The 27,188-nt window shown below is 43.3% G+C and overlaps 1 protein-coding gene across 2 annotated transcripts in view; it reads right to left on the minus strand.

Moving 5' to 3' along the window:
- DGKB (diacylglycerol kinase beta) overlaps window positions 1-27,188 on the minus strand; it is a 742,837-nt gene that overhangs the window by 411,010 nt on the left and 304,639 nt on the right. For both annotated transcript variants that reach the window (XM_019508504.1, XM_019508505.1), the window contains 3 exons: window positions 20,193-20,278; window positions 18,642-18,731; window positions 10,442-10,602 (listed from right to left, as the gene is read on the minus strand). In XM_019508504.1, coding sequence (XP_019364049.1) covers window positions 10,442-10,602; window positions 18,642-18,731; window positions 20,193-20,278 — 337 coding nt within the window. The remainder of the gene's footprint in view (window positions 1-10,441; window positions 10,603-18,641; window positions 18,732-20,192; window positions 20,279-27,188) is intronic.

Here is a 27,188-nt window from a genome sequence, read left to right on the forward strand (position 1 = left end):
TCTTTGTAGGAAGAATTGTTCTAGTACACAAGAAGCAACCATTCCCCTTATGAGAAGAAATCTACCTACAGACAAAAATACATGGACACTGTCATCTAAAAAGAGGAAATCAACCTCAACAGTCTGTAGCTAATGAACTTGGTACTATGCAGAAAGCACACCTGCTAAAAGAGCAAGTCAATTGATCCTAATATAGAGACTCAAGCCTATCAAGACTTGGAGGAAAAGCTTCCCATGAAAACCAATTTGGAAACCAGGTCTGATACTTCACCAGTCTGAGAGGAAAATGAAAATTCCTGAAAGATTCACAGAGACTTCCTGAAAAAGTTGCAGAAAAGGGCGAATAAGAAAATTAGTAGTAAGAACTCACTTCAGAGCGAACCTTTCCTCTGTAGATGTGTGTTAATCAATTTTTGTACTAATTGATTTTCTAGTTATTAGTCAGAGGGAAGATCTGGTAATAGAAATTGTAATTTAGAGAGGCTCACTAACAGGAGACTGATGGAGTTGGGTAACTGGAAGAGAAACTCCATCAGTTGTCTACTGTTCCACAATTAAAGTTTGTTGTTCTTTCCAGTTATGTGTACCTGTGTTTAGTGGTGACATACAGGGGGTGCACAGGGTGCACGTGCACCCCTTGATAATGCTGGTGCACCCCCTGACTGGCCATGCTCACCACTTAGGCAATGGGCGGGGGAGCAGGCAGGAGTGCCAGTGCCTCCCCTGCGGGCGCCAGCCAATTGCTGCAGCCACTTCCAGGAGTGGCTGCAGCAATCAGCTGGTGCTTGCTCCCAGAAGCAGCAGCAGCCGCTCCCAGAAGCAGCTGCAGCAATCGGCTGCAGTGACTGGCCATCATGGGATCACCCGGGGAGAAGCCCCCCCACCCAGTTGGCAGGACTTATCGTGGGGGGGCACATGCCCCCCCCTCAACTAAGGCAGCACCAGTTGCCTATGCTTGTGTTTACTGAACACAGTCATCACAACAATGATCAGGACCACTTCCATCAAATAAATCATATTGTTGCTTGTTTTTTAAGATTGCATTGTAATTTTTTTTTGTTTTTCTTTTAATTTTTGAGCTTCCCATTTTCTCAGTGTATTTGCATGGAAATAACAGTGTCAAGTCTCCCAAATATCCATAATAATAACAGGCTTATTCTGTCTACCTGGAGAACTCCAATTGGTTGTCTTGGCAGCCAATCATAATGCTTACTGAAAGCCAATCAGAGTGCTTCAGACAGACCGAATAAGCATGTTATTATTATAGATCCCAAGGCATTTCAAACAGATATGAAGCCAAGTCAGAGCTAGAATGAAGCACCAAGGCCACCCAACATGGAGAAGGCAGGCTCTGCCAAAGAGAAAATAAAAACAAAAATGGAGAGGGGCATGATCCTTTTATTTTTTTCCTGGAGCCTGCCCTCCTCTTCTGCAGCCAGGTGGTGAGCTGTCAGCATACCCTGAGCTGCGGGGGGTCCCAGTGCTTTCCTCCATGGCAGCAGCACCCCCAGGCAGGGTGCCAGCAGCTGGGTCCTGCCTTGGGGCACCGACACTGTGGAGGGAAGCACCAGAGTCCCCCACAGCTCGCTCCCTGGCCATAGGAGATATAGGCAGGTTTTTTTCCAGGAGGGAAAAAAAAAAAAAAAATCAGGCCCCTCACTGCTTTCCTGCCCCTCCTCCTCCCCCCACGTTTGGCAGAGCCTGCCCATGCAAGCTGCTGCCGGGTCATGCAGCCCCTGAGGTGTGGGGGGCCTGGTGATTCCCTCCACAGCAGCGGTGCCCCCTGGGGCTACCTGGGTGGGATGTTAGCTGTGTGGATGTAGCCCCAGCTAGCAGGCAGCACCGCCTGGATCCAACAGTGCATGGAGCACTGGAAGCCTGGGTGTGCTTGGGGAAGCTCAGACTTGGCAGGCTTCCAGCCCCCTATGCACCATCCCTACCACCTTTCAGCCACCTGGGACCACCCAGGAATGGGCTGGCTGCCCCAGAAAGGTGCCAGGAGGGTGTCTGGGTATGCTGGCAGCCAGACAAGGTGGCAGGGACAGTGCATGGGGCACTGGAAACGCACCAAGCCCAAGCTTCCCTGAGCACACCTGGGCTTCCAGTGCCCTGTGCACTGTCCCTTCTGCCTTCTCTGGATAAAGCCCTTGTACACATAAGGAATATTGCTGTAATTTGTTACATAGCAAACTAAAATACATGGGTTGTATTTTAGTTTGCTACATTAAAAAGTCACTTAAACGATAACATGCCACCAAACATATACACTGTTACACAATTCAATCATTAAAAAGGACAATTAAACCATTAAAAGGGGCAATTTCCTCACATGTATAAGGGCCTTTAGTTACCTGTACAAGGGCCCACTTATTCTACGACTATAAACAAGTCACAAGGTCAGACTTTTGTCAGAATATGTATTTGAATTCCTAAGCCTGTGTTTACACATGGACAGCCCTATGTACCCTTTTTGAGGGTGAGAAGTTTTGATTCTGTTAAAGTACTCATTCAAAGGATAACTAAAAATCCTGTATTTAAGAAATACTTTTGCAATAAAAATTTAATTGCAAATGTTTTGTAGGTTTCAGCTAGTAGAGAATAATATTCTGGCCCTTGCTGCAGAAGCACTTGCTTGAAGACACAAGTGAGAACACAATTAGTTAGCTTCTCCTAAAAATGATGAAATGACTATTTCTGTGACTTTGCAACTCTTCAGCAATCCAACCAATTAAAGGTATGTCTTCAATGCTTCTATGATGCTGTCAGAATACTGTCAAAAATACTCCACTCACCCACTTATATATCACACCCTGATATTAGCAGTAAAACTGCTCTGGGAGCAGCCCCACTTAGTTACTCTCAAGACCTGTCTTTGGCAGCTTGAAAATGGTAGAAGAGGGCACCCTCAGAGTTGTTTCATTGCCTTACTTCTAGGTCTAACATGTGTGACTGGTGTGGGTGGCTGATGCATGCTTTCTGAAAGTACCTTAAAAGCAGTGTATACTTACCCTAAGCTCCTAAGACACAATATCTACTTAGGTATCTTCTTCCCAAGTGCATTATTTGTCTTGAAGAAATTGCTTGATCCTGACAGGGTGTCCCATATGTAGTTATTTGAAGTCTTAACTTGTTGGTTTTTCTGGCCTTTTTTCTTTTCTATTATTTCTTCCAACAGTGCCAGCTAAGATAATGTTGCGGCTTCTGGCACCAAGGCCTGAATGTTTCCTCACTTCAAGCATTATAGGATGATAGAAAAGTAGGGCTGGATGGGATCTAGTTCAGCACACTTCTCAATACAGGATCACCTCTGACAAAATTATCCCAGTCAAGTGTCTATCTCACTTACTTAGAGATTCCACAACTTCTCTAGGTAGGTTCCAATCACTGACCACTAGGCCTGTGTGAAGCACCTAGTATTTGCTTTGGATTCAGATTTGGCTGATTCGGGGGACAGTGATTTGATTTAGTGATTCAAATTACTGTCCTGATTTGATTCAGCTGAATCTGATTCGAAGATTTGGCTGCTGCCGAATCTCCAAATCAGCCAGGCCAGGCCCATCCCCCACCCCTCTCACAGTCCGCAATGGCTGCCCCAGGTCCCAGCACTTGGAAAAAAATAGCCCCAGCTCAGCAGATGCTGCCAGTGGGGGGCGATCCCCTCTTCCCCCCACTGCCCCCTACTGCATGAAGGCTTCTGCATGAGCTCAGCCCTTGCCCCCAGTACTTACCAGCTCGGAGTCCAGCTGCAGCCACCAGGGACTGCCCAAATCAAAGCTCTCTGAAACTTTTCTGAAGATTCAGAGAGCTTTGAATCAATTCGGACCTTTTATTGGTCCCCTGATGTGATTCAGATTCAGAGATTCAGCCACCAAAATCGGGCTGAATCTCCTCCAAATCAAATCACCAATGGAAGCTTCTCATAACCCTACTCACCACCCTCATGGTCAGAAAGTTCCTCCTAATCTCCAGTCTAAACTTCCTCTGTTGCAGCTTGAGGCTATTGCTCCTAGCTGTTCCCTACAGCCATAGATAAAAGCCCATCTTCATCCTCTATAATTTCCCATCAGATATGTCAAGACTGTTATCAAACCTTCCTTCAGCCTTCTCTAGGCTAACTAAACATAGTTATTTCAGCCTTTCCTTATACATCTCATTTCCAAGGCCCCTGATCATTTTTGTTGCCCTGCACTGGACTCTTTCCAAGCTGTCCATGTCTTTCTTGAAGTGTGATGTTCCAAACTAGACACAGGACACCAGATGAGCCCTCACCAGTGCTGAATACAGCAGAAGAATCACTTCTCTTGATTTATAAGCAATGTTCCTGCTAATACAACCCAAAATGTTGTCAGCTTTTTTTTTGCAACAAGAGCACACTGTTGGCTTATATTCAGTGGAAGAACCACCATAACCCCCAAGTCTCTTCTAGATTGCACTGATATTAATTAATTCCGGGGCATGTTTCTTTTTCTAAGGGTGCCTTGCCATGTGTTCTTTGGTTTTTGATGTTCTTTATAATATAATTTTAGCCATTCAGTTTCCAATTCAGTATTGCCATTTGACTATCCGTAGCATGGGAATGATGCAAGAGGACTGAACTTCCATCCCCAGGTAAAATGCAAACACTCATTCCAAAGAACTGGAGCCCATCTGAAATCAAACAGTTTAGGATACCAATCTAGCTGAAATGTGTTATTGCTTTGTCTTTTATGGTTGTTATGAGAGCTTCTGACAGTTTTCTAATTTCTAAAAATCTGACTAATGTGATAGTTGTGTGGCTTGTAGTGAAAAGACCCATTCCCACTTTCTTTAAGGTCTGTTTGCAAAGTTACATATTTTTACAGTCTTTTTTTTCTAATTTCCCCACATGTATCACAGTTGCTCATCTAACTCTAATATTCATAGTCGTGTTTGGCCAGTATATGATGTCCTTGGCCCTCTGGAGACAAGTATTTAACTCAGAATGGTTCCAAAGCACACCCAAGATAATTCCTACTCTCAATCATCAGGGTAAAATGATCCAACTGACTTTTTATATGATGATCAGCTTATCCTGATTATTCCAATATCCTGAGAGACAGGTAGGGCCTCTTTCCTAGTACCCAGCCAACATAATAGAATATAAGCACTTGTAAATCTTTGCTTTATTGTGTTTCTCAAATTATTTTCACCCCTTGCCTGGAAACTGGCACATGGTTTGGCTGAAATTTGGCATGTCTTTCTCTGCTTTTTGTTAGGGCAAGCATCTCATAGCCTTGTTCACCTCCTACATCCTCATGCTGCAAGGCTGGTCTGGATAAGAGGTACATCTTAGTTTGTCTTTTGTAGTATACAAAAGTGGTAAAATTGTAATTTTATTAGCATACCCTGAAGATATTTTGGAGCCACTCCAAGATTTGTAAGAATGTTTTCTGGTGGTCTACACTTACTACTCAAATATTTTGCCATCTTTGAATATATAGGCTGAACATACTAAATGAACTTTTCACAGGCAAACACCATTATAAAATATTCTTCACCATACTGTAAAATATTCTTTTCATTTTTGGTGAAGCTCTGCTCTGTTGTCAATAGTGACAGCTACTGGTCATCTCTTTTGTAGGAAAAATGCCTCAGGTGCCGTTTCTGTGGCATCATTTTGCATGGTACTGTGGTCAATCACAATTTCATCTAGTGTTTTATTACATTTTCATTTATTTTCCCAGCTATTGCTATCAGCCAGATCTGTCTGTGATTCTGATCTGTCATAGTTTCTTTCCATCTTACTGTCTCCATTCCTGTACATGAATGTCATCAGAATGTCATCAGCTATTACACTAATCCTTACAAATCCTGTTAAGTACAACTTGACAATGGCACTGATATTCTTCTACTGCAATATGATACCAAAATATGATTCTCAACTATCTGTATTTTTCTCATGGTGATGAGGAAGCTGTTTCAATTTTCCAGTAGCATTTAGTAAAAATTACCTTGGGTATCAAGCACTAAGGATATTTTACTTTTGCCAATTCAAGAAATATTTCTTCAACTGTGAGCATTTAGTAGTGAGCTGTGTTTACATCTTTGTGTAATGCTGGGGCTGCTGTAAATGCACAGTTTGCTTGGCATCTCAGTGGCTACCATGGTGCTTATATCCAACTTGTGGTCTATGACTTCAGCAACTCTAATGTTAAGTCTTTAATGACTTCTTCCATTTGTTTAATATAGCATCATGTTTTTCTCTTTTTTCTATCAATTGCCTTGTAGCAAGTGATACTTTGAAACGCAGTTGCTTTTAAAACTTATTTTCAGGAGTAACATGCCTGGAAGACACCCCAATTGTTAAAAAAAAAAAAATCAACCACTACCTCTCCCTGTGCTTGTAACTCCTGGTAGATTAACATGGGCTCCCCTGGCATTTTACATCCCTACATCTTTCTGCCTGTTACAAATGAATTAATTCATCTTTTAAGAATTCATTACTATTTGATTAAGCCATTCTTTCATAGTTTGGCTACATATTAATCTATTTCTTCTCCAGATTCTTGGTTATACTTGTTAAACGTATACTTTTTGTACATGGCATTTTTCAAGGTTGAGAATTTTTTCTGTTTATTTATAGAACTTTACATAGGTGCCCATAGTATGCTCTAGACACATCCAGATGTTGGAGATGCGAAAGTGTTTGCTGTTACAGTACATAAAAGTTCTTATTTCATGTTTCTTCGTTTCTTGCTCTGTTACAATTTCATAGTTTTCTTATTGTGATCTACAAAAATCCAGTTTCTAAACATTACCTCTTTTATGTCTATCTGTTCAGGAACATGAATCTATTATGGTGTCATGACATTTTTGTTTCTTTGTGGTTTGAGAGAATAGGTTTTAGTCTAGTCTTCACTTCTGATTTCATACACTTGCAGGAGCCAACTCACTCCTGACACATTCAGTGCTCAGGCACTTAAACAGAGCCAAGACATCAACACACTTTGGCTTTGTTATTTCTTCCATAGTGTTCTTTCTGGTCTTTCTTATAGCGCCACCTATTGGAAAATTGCTTGCTCAAACAGTGCGAGCTACTCTCTTCATGATCCTCAGACCCACATACCCACCTGAACCCATACAAATTCTGTCAGTTTGAGAGAAGAAAAAGGTATGTTCTGCTTACTGATTACTGCTTGCTTTTCCCAAGAGGACATGAATACAGGAGGCAAGCAATCATATCTCCTAGGCAGAGCTAACAAAGATCACAAGAGAAGGCTGAGGGGGGACCTGGAGACAGTCTATAAACTCACTAGGGGGGACCAGAAGGGTTTGGGAGAGACCTTGTTTTCCCTAGCGCCCCCTGGCATAACAAGGAATAATGGCCACAAGTTGTTGGACAGTAGGTTTAGATTAGACATCCGTAAGAACTACTTCACAGATAGGGCAGCTAGGATCTGGAACCAACTTCCAAGGGAAGTGGTGCTGGCTCCTATCCTGGGGGTCTTTAAGAGGAGGCTTGATGCCTACCTAGCTGGGATCATTTGAGCCCAGTTTTTTTTCTCCTGGCCTGGCAGGGGGTCGGACTTGAAGATCTATAAGGTCCCTTCCAACCCTACTTCTATGATTCTATGATCACAAGATTGAGTCCAGCAGGTCTGAAAATTGTTCAGCAGAATAGACAAAAACAGGAAGTACAGCATTTTCCTGGCAGAGATCCTACTCCATGTACTGTTGCATAGGTCTGATCTCCTTCCTATCAACTTTGGGATAGCTTGCAGGACACTGTAGCTGGCCTCCAGTCTGGCTTCCCAGCAAGCTACTTGCAAAAACACAAGTTACTAACTCACTGTACAATATTCATTGTACTCAGCATAGACTCAAGACAGGTGAGGAACAGATGTCCCAATACAGCAAGAGATAGCAAAAAAACCCAACTCTCATTTTCTTGCATTGAACTACTCAATGACACCAGTCTCCCTATGACTGCTTATGGGGCTGCCTACAAGACAAATTACTTCAGCACAGCATTCAATCTATTCCTACTGTTCTGAGAATGCATCCTCTCTTTAGAGGAGAGAAAAGGAAAAACAAGGGTGGCAACATAACATTAATTAACATTTACTAGGTGGAAAAGAAGAAGATGCAGCCAACAGCTATGAGTTCAAATTGGCAACCAAAGGTCTGCAGCTGTTAGAGTGAAAAAAGCAATCCTCAGATAGAAATGTAAGGGGGGGGAAAGGCAACTTTATACTGAAAAAGGTCAGCAGCAATGCTACCAACTCTCACAATTTTAAATCCCAGCTTCTTGCCACTTTTAGATAAGAATCTCAGGATTTTTTTAATAAAAGTTTCTAGCACTCAAGTTGAAAGAGAATAACTGGAACATATAAACAATAAAGGCTCAAACATCAAAGGCAATTAAAAATAATCATGCAATACTATTATTATTTAAATTTGGGGGCTTTTTAGGGTATCTGTCTCAAAGTTTAGACATTTAGACTAAACAGGCAGGAGATCAGGAAGGCACAAAGAAAAGTATTTCTAAGGAAAAGTTTACTTTGCATGTCATTTATCCATCCCTGTATTAGGATTTGTATCGAATCATCACCCAAACTATATACAAGCATCCAAGGTTGTATGTGAGGTGAGTATGTCAGTCTAGGTGAGGAAGTTTTGCTAGCTATACTCCTCGTCCTAATTTTTGAAAGCACAGGTACCTAGAGATAAGTAGTTCTAGAAGACATGCTTCTATCTTAACAAAAATAACTTATTGACTTTACTGATCACTTGGGATTTGATTTGCTGTTGTGTTAAGGCTACTTTTCCCACATAAGGTAAGTGGTACTGGTTGCATCTACACAAGACACTATGTCACCGAATCAGTGTGCTATGGTGATGTAGCATTGTCGGGCACAAGTCATGACTCTGCAGCTACATCACCATAGCAATGTGCTTGCTCGCTATAGCACATTGCTACAATTACATAGCAGTTAAAAATAACTGGGCACTACTGGCACGGCGCAGTACAGGCTGTTACTTCCATTTAGTACTTACAGTATCCCTTCACCTTTTGGAAGGTAGATCTGAGGCTATGACAGCATAGACTACAGCCACACTACCCATGAGCTTCAATTGATGTAAGGTTCTGAGAACAGTGCTGTGAGGATATATAGTTTATCCTTCAATAACTTGGAAACAAAAAACACATAACAACAATAGCAACAACAACAATAATAGGCACTTTGAAAAAACAAAAATTTTTGCATTTTCTACATGGCCTACATTTTTCATTTAGGGAATATATCTGAATTTCAGATCATCAAGATTCAAAGAACTTGGTGGGAAATCCTGTTCCTTGAGGGCTTGCAGGTGTCCGTGTAAATGCAAATATTACCCTGTTAGCAGAAAGGCTGTGTCCAGAGCTGACCTGAGCAGAGTGCGGGGCCCAGGGCAAATCAGCCCATGTGGTACCCCACCCCCACTCTGATCCCATGCGCCCCAGACTTGAAGAAGCTGCCACTGCCATCAGCAGCATTGGCGGGGCAGTAGCAAGTGGCTGGATGTGAAGCTGGCAGCAGTGGTGCAGAGTCGCTGTGGCCACTCCACCCAGCTCTGCAGGGCCCCCAAAGTGCATAGCCCAGGGCGGTCACCCCGATTTGCCCCCCTACGGATAGCTGTGGCTGCTGCATATTACTTGTTCTACGTTATGAGTACGTTGGTCATCTGCATTGATTTTTATTTTAACCACTATAAAGAAAAAAAAAAAACAGACTTATTGATGCCTCTTTTAAATCCAACCATACTTTGCAAGAAAATGAAGGACTGACCCAACTTTCAGTGAAGTCAGAGGCAAAACTACCTTTGATTCCCACATGAATAGAAGCATCCCAAAATACAAGCAACAAAGAGGACTGCAAAATAGTTTGCAAAGTGGAAGATCCCTATGAACATTAAATGATGGCTTTGAACCAAGAAGATACTTTGATGACTCTTTTTATTTGAGGACTATTCTCTTGATTTCTAGGAGAACTTAAGGATAAAGGAAAGAGAAGTGAGGAAAAGCATCTCTAAAGAAAAAAAAGCTCTAAAGAAAAAGAAAATGCCACTTCTTTAGCAAGATTTTGTATGTATGAACATTAACAGACAAGGTAACTAAAAAGGGATAATAAATGCTTAATTTTTTTTATATTTTTATAGGGTCATTATAGTAACATGCTGAATTTAGTGCTATAGTTGCTCATAAACTAGTAGGAACAACAAGATTATCTCCACTATACGTGAGTGGGTGGAAGATTCTGAAAAATAATTCTAGTTTGAATGTATAAGTAAATTCATGTAAATTGTTGTCAGTCATCTATGTATTCATTTTACTGGTAAAATGACATAATAAATTATCTGTAGCCACTCATTCTTCACTCTTAGACATGCAATGCAGACATTATGCAGGCAAGAAAAAATATCACATAAATATAAATCTTACCACTCCAATAGAAAAGTAATTATTGATGATGTTGTAAGGCACTGGATCTCCTTTCTCATCTTTGTCATTGGGTATTACTTCAAATTTCCATCTATCCAACAAAATCTCTGTGCTGTTCTCAATGTCTTTTAAGATCTTCATCAGATTCTCACCCTCATATCCTAGCAAGAGGTGAAAATGACAATTTTGAATAAATGTGACCAATTCTGTTGTTCATCTCTCCCTCCCCAGCACTGGAAAACTAGCGTAACACTGAATTTTTCAGAGGACATTGAATCTGAGAGCAGAATCTGATCTTGCATTTCCTAACTTGAAATTCCTTTAAACTTTCCAAGTGTTACAAGAGCTACCTGATAGCACCAGGCTGTATTTCATACTATGTTTTGTCATGATAATTAAATTACTTTAAGTGCAAAATATCCGTACAGAGAGCAATGGAGTGTTAGTATTGTCCTACAAAAGCATAATGATTCACTGAAAACCTAAACGTTATTGGTAAAACTTCTGTTTGTGGTTTGTGACCTTTCAGACAATGTTTCTAGTGAATTCTATGATAACACACTAAATGTCCAGAGCCATTGCTAACCGTTAAGGAGAATGATAAGCAGAGTAACTGTTCTTCCATATTTTGATAATCCTGTGGTAGAATATAGAAATTTACTCCTACTTGCCTGGCCCTTCTTGTGAATAAATATGCCCTTCACTAGCATACTAATTACACTATATGCTAGTAGAAAAGGCCTGGCTTACCACTTGTTGAACCCCTGCAAAACAAAAAAGGGATTATACTGGCCAGCACTTCACGTGCTGTTGACGCAAAATGACCGTGGAGCAGCAAACCTGGATCTGTGGATATATCCAGTGTTGAAAGCAGAAGTAATTATGTATAACACAAACCTAGGTACTTGCTGAGTCATCAATAAAAGCATATGTCAACGGCCATCAGTGGGTGCATTTACACATGTGCTTTATCATGGAGTTAACCAATTAACTCCATAGTAAAACATCACTGCCTACATGTGTGCTGGTATTAGGGCACAGTAGATAATACTATCCTACAGAGGAGTTATTATGTGTGCTGAAATATACATTTAGACAGTGACAGGGGCTGGTTGGAGCAGAAAGGTGTTAAAGAGCCAGGACTGCCCACCTCCTAGCCCCACACTTTAGCACCCTCGTGCTCCAGCCAGCCCCTTTGCCACTTGACGACGCCACCTGGAGCCCCAGCTCAAACTGCTGTAGTCCTGGGCGCACATGGAAACTGCATTGGAGTTTATCATATCACCTTAATGGCACATGTAAATGCACCCAGCCTATCATTAATTAAAATTATAGTTGGGGAAACCTAGGAGCAGCATCAGAAATTCTTTTCAAATCTATTTGTTGGTGCAAAATTCAACACTTCAAAATCATCCAGAGCCCTCCAGGACAGTACACAGAGTCAGTCTCTCTCTCTCTCTCTATACACACACACACACACACACACACACACACACACATTCACACTCACACACACACACTAGCATGTAGCAGTCTGTGATATTTTTACTACCTAGCTATTACCAACCTTCATAGCTATGATTCCCTGAATGTGCATGATAGCTGAGTATCAGAGTCACTGTTTTTTCACTATTTAGAGTCCATGCCAGGTGTCTGCATCCTTGAGATTGGGAAAATCACTCACCAGTAATTCGGTTTGACGAAGCCCCTTCTGTTCTCCCATCCTATGGAAAGTTCCAGAAAATCAGTGTTATGGCACTGTCTACCAGGAAGCAAGGAGGCAAAGAATAATGAAAGACAGAGAATATTTGAGCAGTGATTCTCCCCACCATCTCATCAGTTACTTTTCACACTGGTATCTCTCAGTCCAGATGGGATAACTCAAAACAAAAGAGCAGCAGAGAAGGTTGCCGGATGGGAGAAGAGGAGGAACCCTGACAAATTTAAATTACAAGTGAGTAATTTTCCATTGTTATTTGTTCCCAACTTCTTCCATCTTGCAGGAGATTCCAGACAATCAGTAGATATAGCAAGAAGATGTGAATCCTTACAGCTGCTTATGAACAAGTAGTGGAAAGAATTCAGACAATAGTGATAGGGTATAAGATACTGTGTGATTAATGTCTGAAGCAAGAATACAATGGCCTTGCATATCTCCACTGAAATTACCTCTGCTTACTTTGTCCAGAAGGATAAAATATATTTAGAGTATTTTTGGCTTTTACTGGCAAAAAATGGAATCTTGCCTATCTGTTCGCAAGTCATATTAACACTTGATTTTAGCCAACAACTGACAGCAGCATAGAAGCCAAACACCTGTCTCAGTTCAGTTTTCAAGAATGGACAAATAGACTGCATTTTATGAGGGGAAATAGGCAAGTACAATGTATTCCCATTTTCTAGATGTAAAAAAACCCAGAACAAAACAAAAAACCTCTTCTCAAAGAGGAATAGGAAATACCTGAATAGAGGGTTAGCAGAGACATGGGATTATTCATGGAAGTCCAAGTCCAATTTAGGTTTTGTGAGAACTGAGAATTGATATTTGGACAATAAAATACTTAATCAATGGATGAAGAAGGTATTTGCAAAGTCGACAGATTCAGGAGAGATTTTCATGTATGTCCTACAAATTCTGTAGTGCACCTCCTGTCATTGAGCAGTAAACACCTGAAAACTGGTTACCATAAAATAGGGATCTAAAAAAATTGAAGGCATCTGTATGAAAAACCTGAAGTCCCATGGTATTTATAATCTGAGTAGTTTGGATAGTTTCAGGCTCTGGAAAACTCAGGTAGAAAGCTCATAGACCTATGACTGCTTCTTGATCACAGACTTGCAGGTACTATGCCAATCAGTATTAAATTAATTATTAATGATTAAATTAATGGTTAATTGCCATTAATTTTTTTTCAGTTCTTCTAGGCCATAAAGTATAGAAACATGAAGATAAAATTGTAGAATTGTGGCAGAGGAAATGAGGACACCTGGAAAGGGTCCAAACATGGTGCAACCTCAAGGTCTGGGAAGCTGGAGGACAATCTCAGTCAGATAGGAATAGCAAGGTTCAGCATCTTGTCTACTCTGAGTTAAATTCTGGGGATTAGAAAGACATTAGGAAAGAGATAGGTAAACCCTTTTCCCAAAACAGAGAAAGCAAGCCAGAAATATATCTTAAACCCAGAATCTTGAGATCTTTCCTTGGGAACTGGAGGCAGATGAATTTACTCAAAGACTTCTTTAAAAACAGCAGAAAAAGAAAGGATGTCTCCTAATGCAAACCCTGGTGTATGGGATTGGTGTGCAGAACTCTGAACTAGAGTATCTACTCTCTTCTTTCCTCTCAAACTGAAAGTTAAGAAAAGTAAAAAACAAACAAACAAACAAAAACAGGTCTGAGAGTTGAGCTATGGGACAACACTCAGAATTTATCTGCCAAAGGATGTTTGGCCTTAAAAAATCTAGAGAGATGCGTACACTTGATTTTCTATACAAGATCCAGGACTGTGCACAAGGACACTGCAACATAACCTCCTGTGAGATCCTACATAAATTGTAGAGTATCCCAGTGCCCCAGGTTCACCATCAACAACATAGCAAATTATCTATCCCAAATTGGTTTCATGATACATGGATACTCATTAATACTGGGAATATTGCCTGAGACATAAGTAGAAATAGAAACCTAGCTAGAATGCAACTGTGGCCTACCATTTTCCAGAACTCTAGCACAGAGCATTCATCACAGATAAAAATGATTTTCTCTTATCTCACTCTAATACGCTATGCTGTTCCTAAAAAAACAGCTTAGAGCTGGAGATCTATAAGAATCAGAGAGGAGAGCTATACAGAAAAATATTAAGAGCAATGATTCTAAGAGACAGTATACAGATCTCGAGATCCTTGAAAGTGTACTGTCTATATGGGGACAGTATTACAGAGACTTACTACAAAAGAAAAGAAAAGCACTGCAATAGATATATCTAAGTATAAAAATGTTCATTTTGAGGATAGAGAATATAGTGTACCAACAAAGAAGTTTAAGGACAAGGTGTTTGAAAAGTGGGATTTCGTTACTGAGACAGCACATATCTAATTCACCAGAGGGTATTGGCTCTAAGTCTGTAGCAAAAATCTTGCAAGTTCTTTACAGTCTAATAAAATTCCTTGTGAAATATTGCAGCTACTAAACAATCGTTTTGGAATTCTTTGATACCAAAAAACTGTGTTCTGCTTGTTGTTTTAAGAGTCTCTATGAGGCTTCTGTGGCTTTCTCGACATCTGCCAATTTGGTAAAAATATGGATGCTTGTGCATTACAGTCAGTTCCTGAATGAAAGTCTCACCAACATTTTTAGAGACTGTCATAGTTATTCTAACCTCCTTTCATTTACCAAAACAAATGATTCATAAATGTCTTCCATGAAGAGGGACTCTCTAAGCAAGAAATTGGTTAGAAGGTAAGCATGACTGATCAGATTTCTTTTTCTAATACAGAAGCAGCAGGCAGCAAACAGGCAATGAAAGGGCACCAAAAATAAGTTAAAAAGGCCTGAATTGTCTTGAGATTAATAGACCCAGCGAGTCACAAAATGACACTGTTGCAGACGTGCTATTAAGAATTTGTAAAAGGACCTTTGGGTAAGGAAAGAGAGCACATAAGAGAAAGGGGCCAAAATATTTGGAGGAAGAATCTGCCACTATACAGCAGAGAAAGGAAAATGAACCTCATCCAGCAAATGAGGAAAAAGAGATGTTGTTTCAGCTGAACCAATGAATTAGCCTGCCTAAGAACAGAAAAATAAAGGGAAAAATCAGTCACAACACAAGAAGGAAAAATAGCCCTTCCCAAATATCAGAAAACAGAAATTCTTATTGAGCCAACCACCACCAACACCTATTAACCAACAATTGAAGGGTGGGGCAAACAAGTGTCCTAGGGTGTTTATACACATGCTCTGGGAGGCAGGGCAGGGAGGGCACTTTAATTAGAGCAACTCCGCCTGGCACATCACGTGCATCAGTGTTCCCATGCTGAAAAGTGGCAGTGGAGGCGCTTTTACTAAAACTTGTCAAACGAGCTTTAGTTAAAGTGCCCCACTGCCATTTTTCAGCATGGGACTGCTGAAACGCATGACGTGGTAATTACCACACTCCAGCAGCCAGGATTAATTGAGTCTGCTCCGACACACTGGAATTACAACACATTGGAACAGCCTGGATGCACATTTATAGGTGCTCCTACATTCCTGGTAAGAGGAAACAGGAATGTCAAGACTTAATCCAAGGAGTCAGTATTCAGTCTGTAAGAACAAAGGGAGAGTGAACCAAACCAAAGTCCCCGTGGAGTTTCAAGCAGCTAACCTTGCCAAAACCAAACCATCTTGCTCTCTAAGATAATTATTGTTGTTGTTGTTGGTAGGGTTGGAAGGGACCTGAGCAGATCATTAAGTCCAACCCCCTGCCATGGGTGGGAAAGGATGCTGTGGTCAAATGACTCCAGCAAGGTGTCTATCTAGCCTCCTTTTGAAGACCCCCAGGGTAGAAGCGAGCACCACTTCCCTTGGAAGTTGGTTCCAGATCCTAGCTGCCCTGACTGTGAAGTAGCACCTCCTGATATCTAGCCTGAATCTACTCTCTGTCAACTTGTGACCATTATTCCTTGTTACCCCGAGTAGTGCTCGGAGGAACAGGGACTCTCCCATTGCCTGCTGGTCTCCCCTGGCCAGTTTATAGACAGCCACCAGATCCCCTCTCAGCCTCCTCTGAGCAGGCTGAACAGGTTCAGGTTTCATATCCTTTCCTTATAGGGCCTGCCCTGCTGTCCCCGATCATGTGAGTGGCCCCCTTCTGTACTCTCTCCATGTTTTCCACATCCCTCTTGAAGTGCGGTGCCCAGAACTGGACGCAGTACTCCAACTGCGGCCTGACCAATGTCATATAGAGGGGGAGCATCACTTCCTTGGACCTGCTCGTGATGCATCTGTGGATGCATGACAAGGTGCGGTTAGCCTTCTTGACTGCGTCCCCACATTGGCAGCCCATGTCCATCTTGGAGTCTGTAATGACTCCAAGATCCTTTTCTGCCTCTGTACTGATAAGAGAGGAGTTCCCCAGCCTGTAGGTATGCTGCTGGTTCTTCCTCCCCAGGTGCAGTACCCTGCACTTGTCAGTATTGAATCCTATCTTATTCTCAACTGTCCACGCCTGTAACCTGTTCAGATACAATTGCAGCCTGTCCCTCCCTTCTAGCATGCCCACTTCTCCCCACATCTTAGTGTCATCTGCGAATTTGAACAAAGTGCTTTTCACCCCCTCATCCAAGTCACTGATGAAGATGTTGAACAGTGCAGGCCCAAGGACCAAGCCCTGGGGGACCCCACTGCCCACATCCCTCCAAGTTGATGCATTGGGCTGCATCCAGATCACTGGAAGCACTAAATAGTCAGTGTCTCTCAAAATCTGACTTTTCATTAATCCAGTTAGCTTTTAGAAAAGGGAAAAGAAGAAAGGCCATACCTAGAAGCTATACTCACAGTTATTATATAGGGAATGGATTATAATATAAAGAACCAAGAGTTCTAGTTTTCTGTATGTCTTATAATAGAAAGAAGGCATTTATAATGGAAGGGAGGTAGGAGCTAGTAATATGCATGCTGTGAAGAGCAGCATTTTATCGCATCTTCCAGCTGGAATCTAAAGTTTAAGAGTCTCGATGCCTAAGAAAATCATAGTCCCATAATTTATATACTTGTTCTTTTCTTGTCCCTGGCAGGAGGTCATGGTTCTCTGAGATTTCCACCAATGGACAATATGAATAGGATTCTACACACTGGAGAGGGAGAAAACCCAAGAAAGGGTCAAGCTGTCCCTGGACCTGTGACTATCTTGCAAAAGTAAAGAAACAACTGCATGGGACAAACACTGCCATATCAGATATATCAGTTATATCTACTAAATTGCAGTAGAAACCACTCTACTGCTGGAGTTTTTTGCCATCTCTGAAGCAACACTAGAAAGACATGCTCCCAGGAATTTTGGATGAATGGATACTGATGAAGAAAAAAGCATGTCCATAAATTATGTAAATTTTGATGCGAGAAGGAAGAAACAGGGAAACAGGAGGGACCAGCAGAAGTTGAAGGGAAAGTGGGAGCAGGGCAACATTCATGCAGAAATGACAGAGCCAAAACCGAACAGGCACTGGATCCAAACTAAAACCACAGAAAGGCAGGTTTGGATCATACGTGTAGATCTAAAGGGAGCAAAGAATCTGACAGGCACAGTTATTAGTCCCATTAAGAGTGAGAACTTGCAGGGAGGTATCCTTAGAAATGCATTCTCCAATATTTATCTGATGTCGTGCATCTACAAAACTAGCATACATTCACCATGCAAGTAGTCAGTATTAGCTGAGTCCTTCTCGTTTATGTCCTTCTTCGGCAAGTTGTCTTTGGTCTTCCCTTTGTACCCTGTAATGAAGGTATTGGATGGAAAGAAGTTATAGAAAGTGATGAAAGCTAGGCTCCAAGCTTCCAGGAAAAGAGGCAAAGGGCACGAAAAACTTGGCTTTATACATCTTTTTTGCCTCACTATTCTTTGCCTCCTTCCTTCCTGGTAGATGGTACCATGATGATTGTCTGGAATATTCTGCAGGATCAAAGAAGCAATGAACAATAAAAACATTCACATCAAAGCCATTAGTTTACTGTGGTCTCAGACTGGCATTTTTCTTCAATGTTTCTGACTGTTAAAAAATAAATGAATGAAAATAACTAGTCATATGTAGTAACTCTTTCAGGAAAGCCAGTTAAAATATATTTAAGTATACTTCTGCATCATGTCCTAAGCATGTGAATACCTGCTTTAAAGATTGTAAAAATGCAGACTATTTTAAACTTCCATGGTCATATTTTACACTCTTTGAATCCATAAAGCTCTCATTCATGTAAACAGGAGTTACACGCAACATGTCAAAAGAGGACCTTTATAGATCCTCCTTTAAGACATTTAGGTATGCCATTTGTAGACAAAACAAAATCTAACTTCAGTCCAGTTTACTCTCACTACTAATTCCAATAAAAGGGAGGAAACTTGTTAATGTTCTTTACAGATCATAAAAGAGAAATTAATATATTTTTTCAGCAAACTTCTGTTTCTTTATAAACAACATAATAGAAGATATTTTAACTTGTGTTTACCTCCTCCCCATCTCAGACACCTTGCTAAATCATTGCCAGTCCCAAGAGGCAGAATAGCAACTGGAGGATGCTTAGGCAAATTTGCTTTCTCTGTAAATAAATTAAAAAAAATAATAATTAAACGGACAAGACATTGATCAACCAAAATGAAGTTGTGCAGATAAAATGGTAAGGTTATAAATAAAGGTTTGGTTTTGTTTCAACAAAAGATAATGAAATATACTTTGTGAAGGAAGCTGGCTTTAGAGACAGGTATTCCATCGGTCACAGTGCAAACCCCCAAGAACTGGCATTTACTGTGTAATTACATCGCTGTTGTCATTGGCTACTACCATTACTACCACCATTATTACAGTATGTTGGCCGCTCTGACTGTAGTATCAGGCTTAACAAGAGAGATTGAAGATCTTGGTAAACATGCTTTAAGTTTTATGAGTCAGCTAGGAAAGCAGAATATAATGAACTTAAAAGGCCTGAGCAGAAAATCAAGTCTTGTAGATTTCTGCTAAACTGGTCAGGTTTAAGTTTAACTGTATTTCCATATGGAATATATTCTGCATATGAGGACCCAAAGCCAAGCAGTCTCTGGACCCAATACCCATACATTCTTCCCTTTTGAAGTAAAGTTTGAGCAAATCAGGTGTCTTTATCTTACCACTTTATACGTGACAAAGTCCTTTGAAACTTTACAGTTTAAACTTAAGAGACTTTTGTTTTTTCACAGACTAAATATTCCAAGCCACTGTATTTATGGCCCATAGAGCTACTCTATCAAGGTTTACCAGCAGGCTATATGTTCAGGGACATGTCCTGCCCTGGAATTGGAGGTCTTTTGGCTATGCTGGCCATGGCCAGAAGCAACGAGCTTGGCTCAGCACCACTGCCCCTGCAACCCACTGCTACTACTGGACCCCGACACTTTCAGACCCCTCACCAGCTCCAGACCCCTCAGCTCCACCATCAGGCCCATCTCTGGCATCAGACCCCTTGCACTGCCACCCTCACCATCGCTGGACCCCTGCTTCTGCCACTGTAGCCACAAAAGGTAACCATGGATCTGGCTCAAGGCCCCAGGTGAGTTTGACACCCCCTGCCATAGACCATGACTAAATCCAGAAGTTTCAAACATACCCTGGGACTACAGGAAGAAAGCAAAAATCTGGTAACTGAAAGAAGGGGGTGAATAAATGGAAATTCCTGAAACTAACCAAGATGTGAAAAATATTTGATTAATCTTTGTAAGATGCATTTAAAGCAAAAATGACACGCATTAGTTCAATGATCCTAAGTGTTTAGGTAGCCTAGGGAACTAGCAATAGTAGACTGGAAATAGGGAACTAAGCACTCTAGATATTGTTAATGATAATCATTTACCATATCTCTTAAAAGGTAATGGATTTCACTGTAAACCATCTGACCATCAGTCTTTTAAATATGTGAAATTATATTTAAAACTGTTGAATGAATATATTGAAAAATAAGCCACAACACTGTCACACCCCCAGAATTTAATAGGTCAAAATAAATAATTTAAAAAACCCTCTGTATTACCTATGCAATCCAAAATCCAACCAACTGTTCCATCTCCACCACATGCCAGTACTCTGAAGTCAGGAACATCTCGGAAAAAATTTAGTCTGAAAAAAAAGTACAATACTTAGTTAATTAAAAAAAAAACATTCTCTATTCTCTCAATTGTGGGAAGAATATTCTTCTATTATATGAAAGAAATATGTTTCATCTAACAAAACTCATGTTTAACACTTTTTCAATAAAAATTATCTATATTCACAAAATCTCACAATAAGCTGTCTGATAAACCCTTTTATGAAAATATTAACTCACAGATTATTAGAATATTTTAATTCTTGAGTATAGAACATGTTATTACTTTAAAACTAAAGAAGGCTGAATAAGAAACATTTTATTTTGTCTACAGAGAATATATGGCTCTAGAATTCTATGACAACCTCTATCGTTTTTAAAAGGGAAAGTGGAAATTGTAATGCCTTTTCGCTATCTTATATGAAATGTACAAAGCAAGCCTGCGCACCAACACCCTTATTGAAAAATAAACCAAAACACGATTTAAAAATTGACTGGTAGCCAAAAGCAAAGAATGCCAAGAATGACTCACAACTCTGCCAGCTATTTTTCATAATTTCATTCTTGCTCATAGTACAATTTATCCTTTTTCAAAATAACAATGGCTTTTTTCACATGCCAGTGAATAACCTCCACACATTTCACAAATAATCAAATAAGGAATTTAAAAATACTATACATGACAACATAGTGAGACAAATAGCAGATGCATAGCTGGGCACTTTTGTGCCCTGAGTGGCAGCAATGCATGAGGAACACCAGTAGCAGAGGTGGTGGTGGCTGGGCCACCTGCCAGTAGCATGAGTTGGGGGGCAGCAGGAGGACAACATTCTGTGGCGACCAGGGACTTTTTGGCTGAGTCCAGACAAGCAAGCACATGCCTGTTGTGGCATCTCAAAGCTGTTTGAGATGCTGCAAGAGGCACACCATGAATGGAAAAATGTTCCCTGTGCTGCAAACATGCAGCAGGGACTCCAAGTCTGATATTGGGAAATCCTGGTATCAAAAGAAAACATGCGGGGAAAAAGCAGCACAGGGTACCCTCCTGGAGCATGCCCCAAAGCAAGTGGAGTCTGAGTCCTCCAAACAGATGCTCTAGCACCTGGCCAGAGCATCTCTATGACTTCCTCATGCCCCTGCTGCTTCAGCATGCTGCCTCAGTGTGCTGGAGGATATAGAAGGAGGGCAAGGCTGGTAGCTTGGACCCAGGCTCTGTCCCTGGTAAGCAGGGAAGTGTGTTTGTGGGGGAATTGTGTGGGAGTGGCGGGGATTGTGAGAGGGTGGGGGGGAGACTGTGTAGGAGGGATGGGTCCCCAGCCCACAACAGCCAGCAGTGGACCCTTAAGACACTCAAAGCCCCCTGCTAGCAGGGAACCCCGGCAGCCCCTGGCTCTGCCTGAGACCCAGGGGCTCCAGGTGGCATATGGAGCTGGCCCGGCCCACTGGCGTGCACCTTAGGACAGGACAGGATCAGTTCCTGATGCCACCTGGGGTTCCCAGCACTAAAGGCAGGAGTCATGAGCTATCAGGCTGTGCGTATGTGTGTATGTGATGGGCCAGGGGTGGCAGCAGAGGTGCGAGTGAGAGAGAGATGGGGGTGGGGGATGTGGGAGCACTCCAGTAGGAGAGGCCACCAGAGCCAGGCATGGAGCCCCCCTGACCCGCTAGAGCAGCTTGTGCAGGGGGAGGCCAGCCTGGAAGGGAAGGGGCTTGTCCAGCACAGTCCTGAGTCCCAGCCAAGGGCTTCCCAGGAACAGCATGAGGATCACTGGGGCCTGGGTGCAGGCACAGGGAGCAGAACAGCAAGGGTTGGCACTACTCACTGCCACAAAGCAGTGGGTGGAACAGCTGCAGGTGGACCCATATCCTTGTTTGGGCTGAGAGCTGCTACCAGGAGGGAGGGAGTGGAGGCAGGCAGGGACTGAGAGTCATGAGTGGGGGGCACTGAAGGGGCTGTGGGTTGCAAGTTAGGGGCAAGGGCATGGGCAGGGACAGAGCATTAGTATCCCAGTTCTGCTCAGCACCCCAGATCCTGGTGAGCAAAAGGGGCAGGGACAGCTCTGATTTTTCTATGATAAAAAACCAAAAGCAAACACCAAAATGTATAGATATTTAGAATTCATTTTATTATTATGACAGAGGCACTAGGAGGCTTCCAAATTGCTTTAAAATTGTAAACATATCAATAAAGCATTGCCCAACTGACCTCCTACATATAGGGGCATTTCATTTTAATCATGGAAGAACACAGATTTTGGGTATTTTAATAAGAGAATTTGGGTTTTTATCAGAGAATTCACAATTTTAAGCAGGGAACACCAGTATCCCTGCTGGTGAGGCAAGTGGTGGAACTGAGGCAGAGGAGCCTGCCCAGGGCCAACACTGGGGACCTTCCCAGATGAGGTGGCTGACCTCCTGGAAATCTGGGGCCAGGAGGACATGCTTCGACAATTCAAAGCAGGCCACCGCAATGAGCACATCTTCAAAGTGACAGCTGTCCAGATGACAGAGTGTGGGCACCAGAAGACATGACAGCAGTGCAGCACAGAGGTCAACTGTGCAGCCACACCCTATTGGTAGCTGGCTTAGAGGTGCAGGTGGGTCTACTGCAGCACCCATACCACAGCCCAGATGGCCAGGTGGTCCCTGTCTCGGTCTGGCAGGATCACAGGCATGGGGCCGCTGGTACAAGAGGATGCATGCTGTCGCAGGTAACAGCAAGTCACAACCAAGCAGCAGCCCCTACTGCCAGACTACTGCAGTGGGTAGAGGGTGCAGGGGCCACTCTAGGTTAAGGCTGTTGCAGCTGGTACAAAGGGCTGATGTCCCCAGATACCAACTGGCCGGGCCTCCAAAGAACATGTCTATTTGTAATATTCAAATACTGTGAGCCCTAAGGCCCACCTGGCTAACTAGTAGCCCCTATTGTATGGGGGCTGTGTGAATTCTACAACAAAATACTTGGAACAAAAAAGTCAAAAAACAGCACAGGAGTGAAATGAGGAGCAAAAAGTCAAAATAAGAAAATGAGTGCATCTGAGGGGAACACGGAGCAGAGCCCCCCCAAGCTGTACCCACCAGTCCTCAAAGACATCCAAGGAGCCAGTGGACACTGCCTACTGGTGCTCTGCCCAGAAACATGCACAGAAAAGTGAGAAGAAAATGGTCCCACAGTCTTGGGGCACCTTCCCAGCCAGAGCCTCCTTCCTGGTCAAGTGCAGGGTCCACTTGGCCAGGGCCAGGAGGAGGTTGACTAGGAAGTCCCAGGACTCGGTGGGGCCATGGATGAGGTGACCAAAAACAAAAAGGTGGGGGGTGAAATTGAACCAGAACTTCAGGAGGAAGTTCTGGAGGTGAAGGGGCTGCAGCCTGGCGCACTCGAGGGTTATGTGCGCCAGAGTCTCCCTCTGCCCGCAGAATGGGCAGGCAACCAGGGTATCTGGGAAGCTCACCACATACATGCCTGTGGCAATGGCTTCATGGAGGAGCTGCCAGCCAAGGTGCCCAGTGACTCATGTGATGAGGGTGGAGTACAGACTGAGCCACTAAGGTGCCCCACTACACCCTTGCTGAGCAGGTCCCACCACTTAGTGTCTGGGCAGGAGGCAAGGGCAGCATGATTGGTCATGCAACACACAAGCATGTAGAGATTGTGGTGATAGACGGTGGAAAAGTGGGTGGGTATGGTATCCTCCAGCTGGCTCAGGTGGTGGATCAGGGAGTGCCACAAGGTTGGGTGAGGCACTGGACCCATGACAAACTGCAGTGGGCTGGAGGACATGGTGGGCTGGGGACCACCACCCCACAGGACCAGGTCAACAAAGGCAAGGACGTTGGGAGGTAGGACAGATTTTACTTCCTGGATCAGATGGCAGGTCACATGTGTCATAGGTAGACCCATGCACTGGACCAGCGCAGCAGGGTCTGCCCATTCCTGCCTATCATAGTCCATGAGGTCTCCAATATGGGTGACATCAGCCACGAACAACCTCCGTCACAACTGGGGTGCCTCTGCTGTCAGTACCTCCAGCTGGGGGTTCCAGAGGAGGGGCTCAACGAGTGGGTCAGTGCCCTGGGCGAGTGTTGCAGGGGACCTGGAGGCAGAGACCAGCCTCCAGGCCTGGTGCAAGTCCTGGTAGAACTCTGAGAGCCCTAGTAGCTCCCGTAAGGAGAAACTTCACAGGCTGAAGAGCTGCCAGTCTTATCAGAGCCCCTGGAAATGGTGGAGGAAGACACGCCCCACGTGGCCCCATGCCATGTGGCCACCAACACCATATAGCAGTCATTGCCGGGCTTGAAGGCGGAACATCAGGACCTGGCTGTGTGGGCAAACCAGGCCCCGGCTGCCCTCCCACAAGGGGAGGCTCAGGACCTTTGCAGTGACCCAGTGCCATCCTGGCCAGAAAAGCTCCAGTACCTCCAGGGGGCACAGCTAGGATGTGTAAGTGGGGCTGGAGCATGGACAGGACCAGCTGGTTCATCACGAGCACTCTCCCACACAGGGACAGACACCTCAGGAACCCTGCCCATGCCCAGAGTCGTTCCACCACCCTTGCCTCCAGCTGCTACTAGTTCTCCGGCAGGGAGAGGCCTGTGGGGGACAGGTAGACCCCCATGTAGACCAGTGAACCTGCACTCCAGTGGATCCTGTGAAGCATGGGTGGGAGTGAAACCACCTGCCACCCATCACCCACCATCAGGCCAAAGCTCTTGACCCAGCTGACCTAGGCAGAGGAGGCTGCTAAGTAGAATGCCTGGCAGGCCTCTACCTGTGCCAGGTCACCCGAGTCCTGGACCGTGAGGAGTACGTCATCAGCCCATGCTGACAGGACCATCAGCCCCACCACCCGCCTCCACAGGAGGACAAGGAAGGGTTCCAGGGCCAAGGCATATAGCTGGCCTGACAGTAGACAGCCTTGACACACTCCTTTCCTGAATGGGATGGGCTTTGTCAGGGTCCATTTGAGCTTGACCAAACACTCTGCAGAGGCATACAGCACCTGGAGAGCTCGTATGAAGCAGGGCCAAAAGCTAAAGGTCCTCGGTGTGCCTATGAGGTACCTGTGATCCACTCTGTCAAACTCCTTCTCCTGGTCCAGGGATAGGAGGGCGGAAGACAGGACCTCCTGGTGCACTAGCTCCAGGAGGACCCAAACCAGGTATAGGTTGTCAAAGACGGAACGTCCGGACACCATGTACGTCTGGTCGAGATGGATCACGTTCATCAGCATGGACCACAGGTGCAGCAAGATGGCCTTCGCTGCCGCCTTGTGGTCCATGCAGAGGAGGAACATGAGATGCCAGTTCCTCAGGTCCTTCTTCAGCAGGAGGGTCAGCATGGCCCTCCGGCATGACATGGTGTTCCCCAATCCTGCATTTCTCGCTTATACCAAACATTCCCTGTTTTTAAAAGGCTTGGACACTGCTTGCCTGTCAGTGATATCAAGTGAAAATAGACTACCCTAACTGAATATAACAGAGAAAACTAGCTTTATCAACAAAACTCAATCAGTTCAGACATTTTATTTTACCTCAAATCTTACATAACATTTTGTACGATGGCTTAATACAGTATTAGTGTGCAGCAAAGCAAGCTTGTCTGTTCCTGCTCCCACAAAAACATTCAATAACCTAGCACACAGTCTCACACATCCTACATTAGTGCCTGAAGCAACGAGTTACTGATTGTTCTGGCGTAGAATCTCATTTGTTTGTCCAGAAATTCTACCTGTATCAAAACTGACACTAAATTTTCACAAAAAAGTTTTGTTTGATAAATCAAAAAATTCTGACAAGATTTCCCAACAAACCCTATTCAAGTCCACCTGGAAGTGTTTTATGTTGATACACAGTAACTTTTACCTGACGAGAAACTTTATTGCCCAACATCAACTTCACATTATTAGTCTGGATCCTTTGGATACTTAATAGATTCTTAGTTACCATTCTTACGATGGTAGTATAAGTTTAAAGATTAAATATATATTAAAATCCTTAACTCAGTACAAATTTCAAGCCTGCACTAATGATTAATAAAGGAACATGTTTATCTGTTCCCATATGGTTTCTTTCAAACAAAGCAACACTCAGCATTGCAAATAAAGAATTGGACATATTTGCTAATAGAATCTGAGAGAGGTTGCAAGTATAGTCTATCAAGATTTCTCTAGTCAATTAGCATTTTACTTGCACCTATGGCTTCTAATCTACAGAACATGTTTTAAAGCAATTTAAATGAAAATATTGCATTTCATTCTTACATACACTAGGTCTCCTTCGCACTGCTACATCTGGGTTGTATCTAATCTCTTTCATCAGTCCCATGAGACGCCCCTGCCCACTATGGGACAGGGGTGTCTGGGTGAGGGAGATTCCCTGCCCTCCATCAGTGCTGACCTTGTGAAGGAACACCTTGAGAGGCTGGACGCCTTCAAGTCAGCTGGCTCTGACAATCTACACCCAGGGTACGCAAGGAGCTGGCGAGCATCATAGCCCAGCCCCTGGCAAGGATCTTTGAGAACTCATGGTACTCTGGTGAAGTGCCTGAAGACTGGAAGGAGGCCAATGTGGTGCCTATCTTCAAGAAAGGAAGGAAAGTGGATGCGGCAAACTATAGGCCCATGAACCTGAGCTCTATCCTGGGGAAGGTCTTAGAAAAGATTATTAAAGAAGCCATTCTCAACAGACTGGCTGACAGCAACATCCTGAGGGATAGCCAGCATGGGTTTGTTGCAGGTAGGTCTTGTTTGACCAATCTTACCTCCTTTTATGACCAGGTGACCTATCACCTGGACAAGGGAGAGGAGATTGACATCATATATCTCTACTTCAAAAAAGCCTTTGATCTGGTATCCCATGATCACCTCTTGGTAAAACTGGCCAACTGTGGCCTTGGGTCCACCACGATCCACTGGCTGAGGAATTGGCTCTGTGGTCAGACCC

The sequence above is a fragment of the Gavialis gangeticus genome, unplaced genomic scaffold (assembly GCF_001723915.1).
Source record: "Gavialis gangeticus isolate Ggan-Ray unplaced genomic scaffold, GavGan_comp1, whole genome shotgun sequence".
NCBI classification, from domain to species: domain Eukaryota; kingdom Metazoa; phylum Chordata; order Crocodylia; family Gavialidae; genus Gavialis; species Gavialis gangeticus.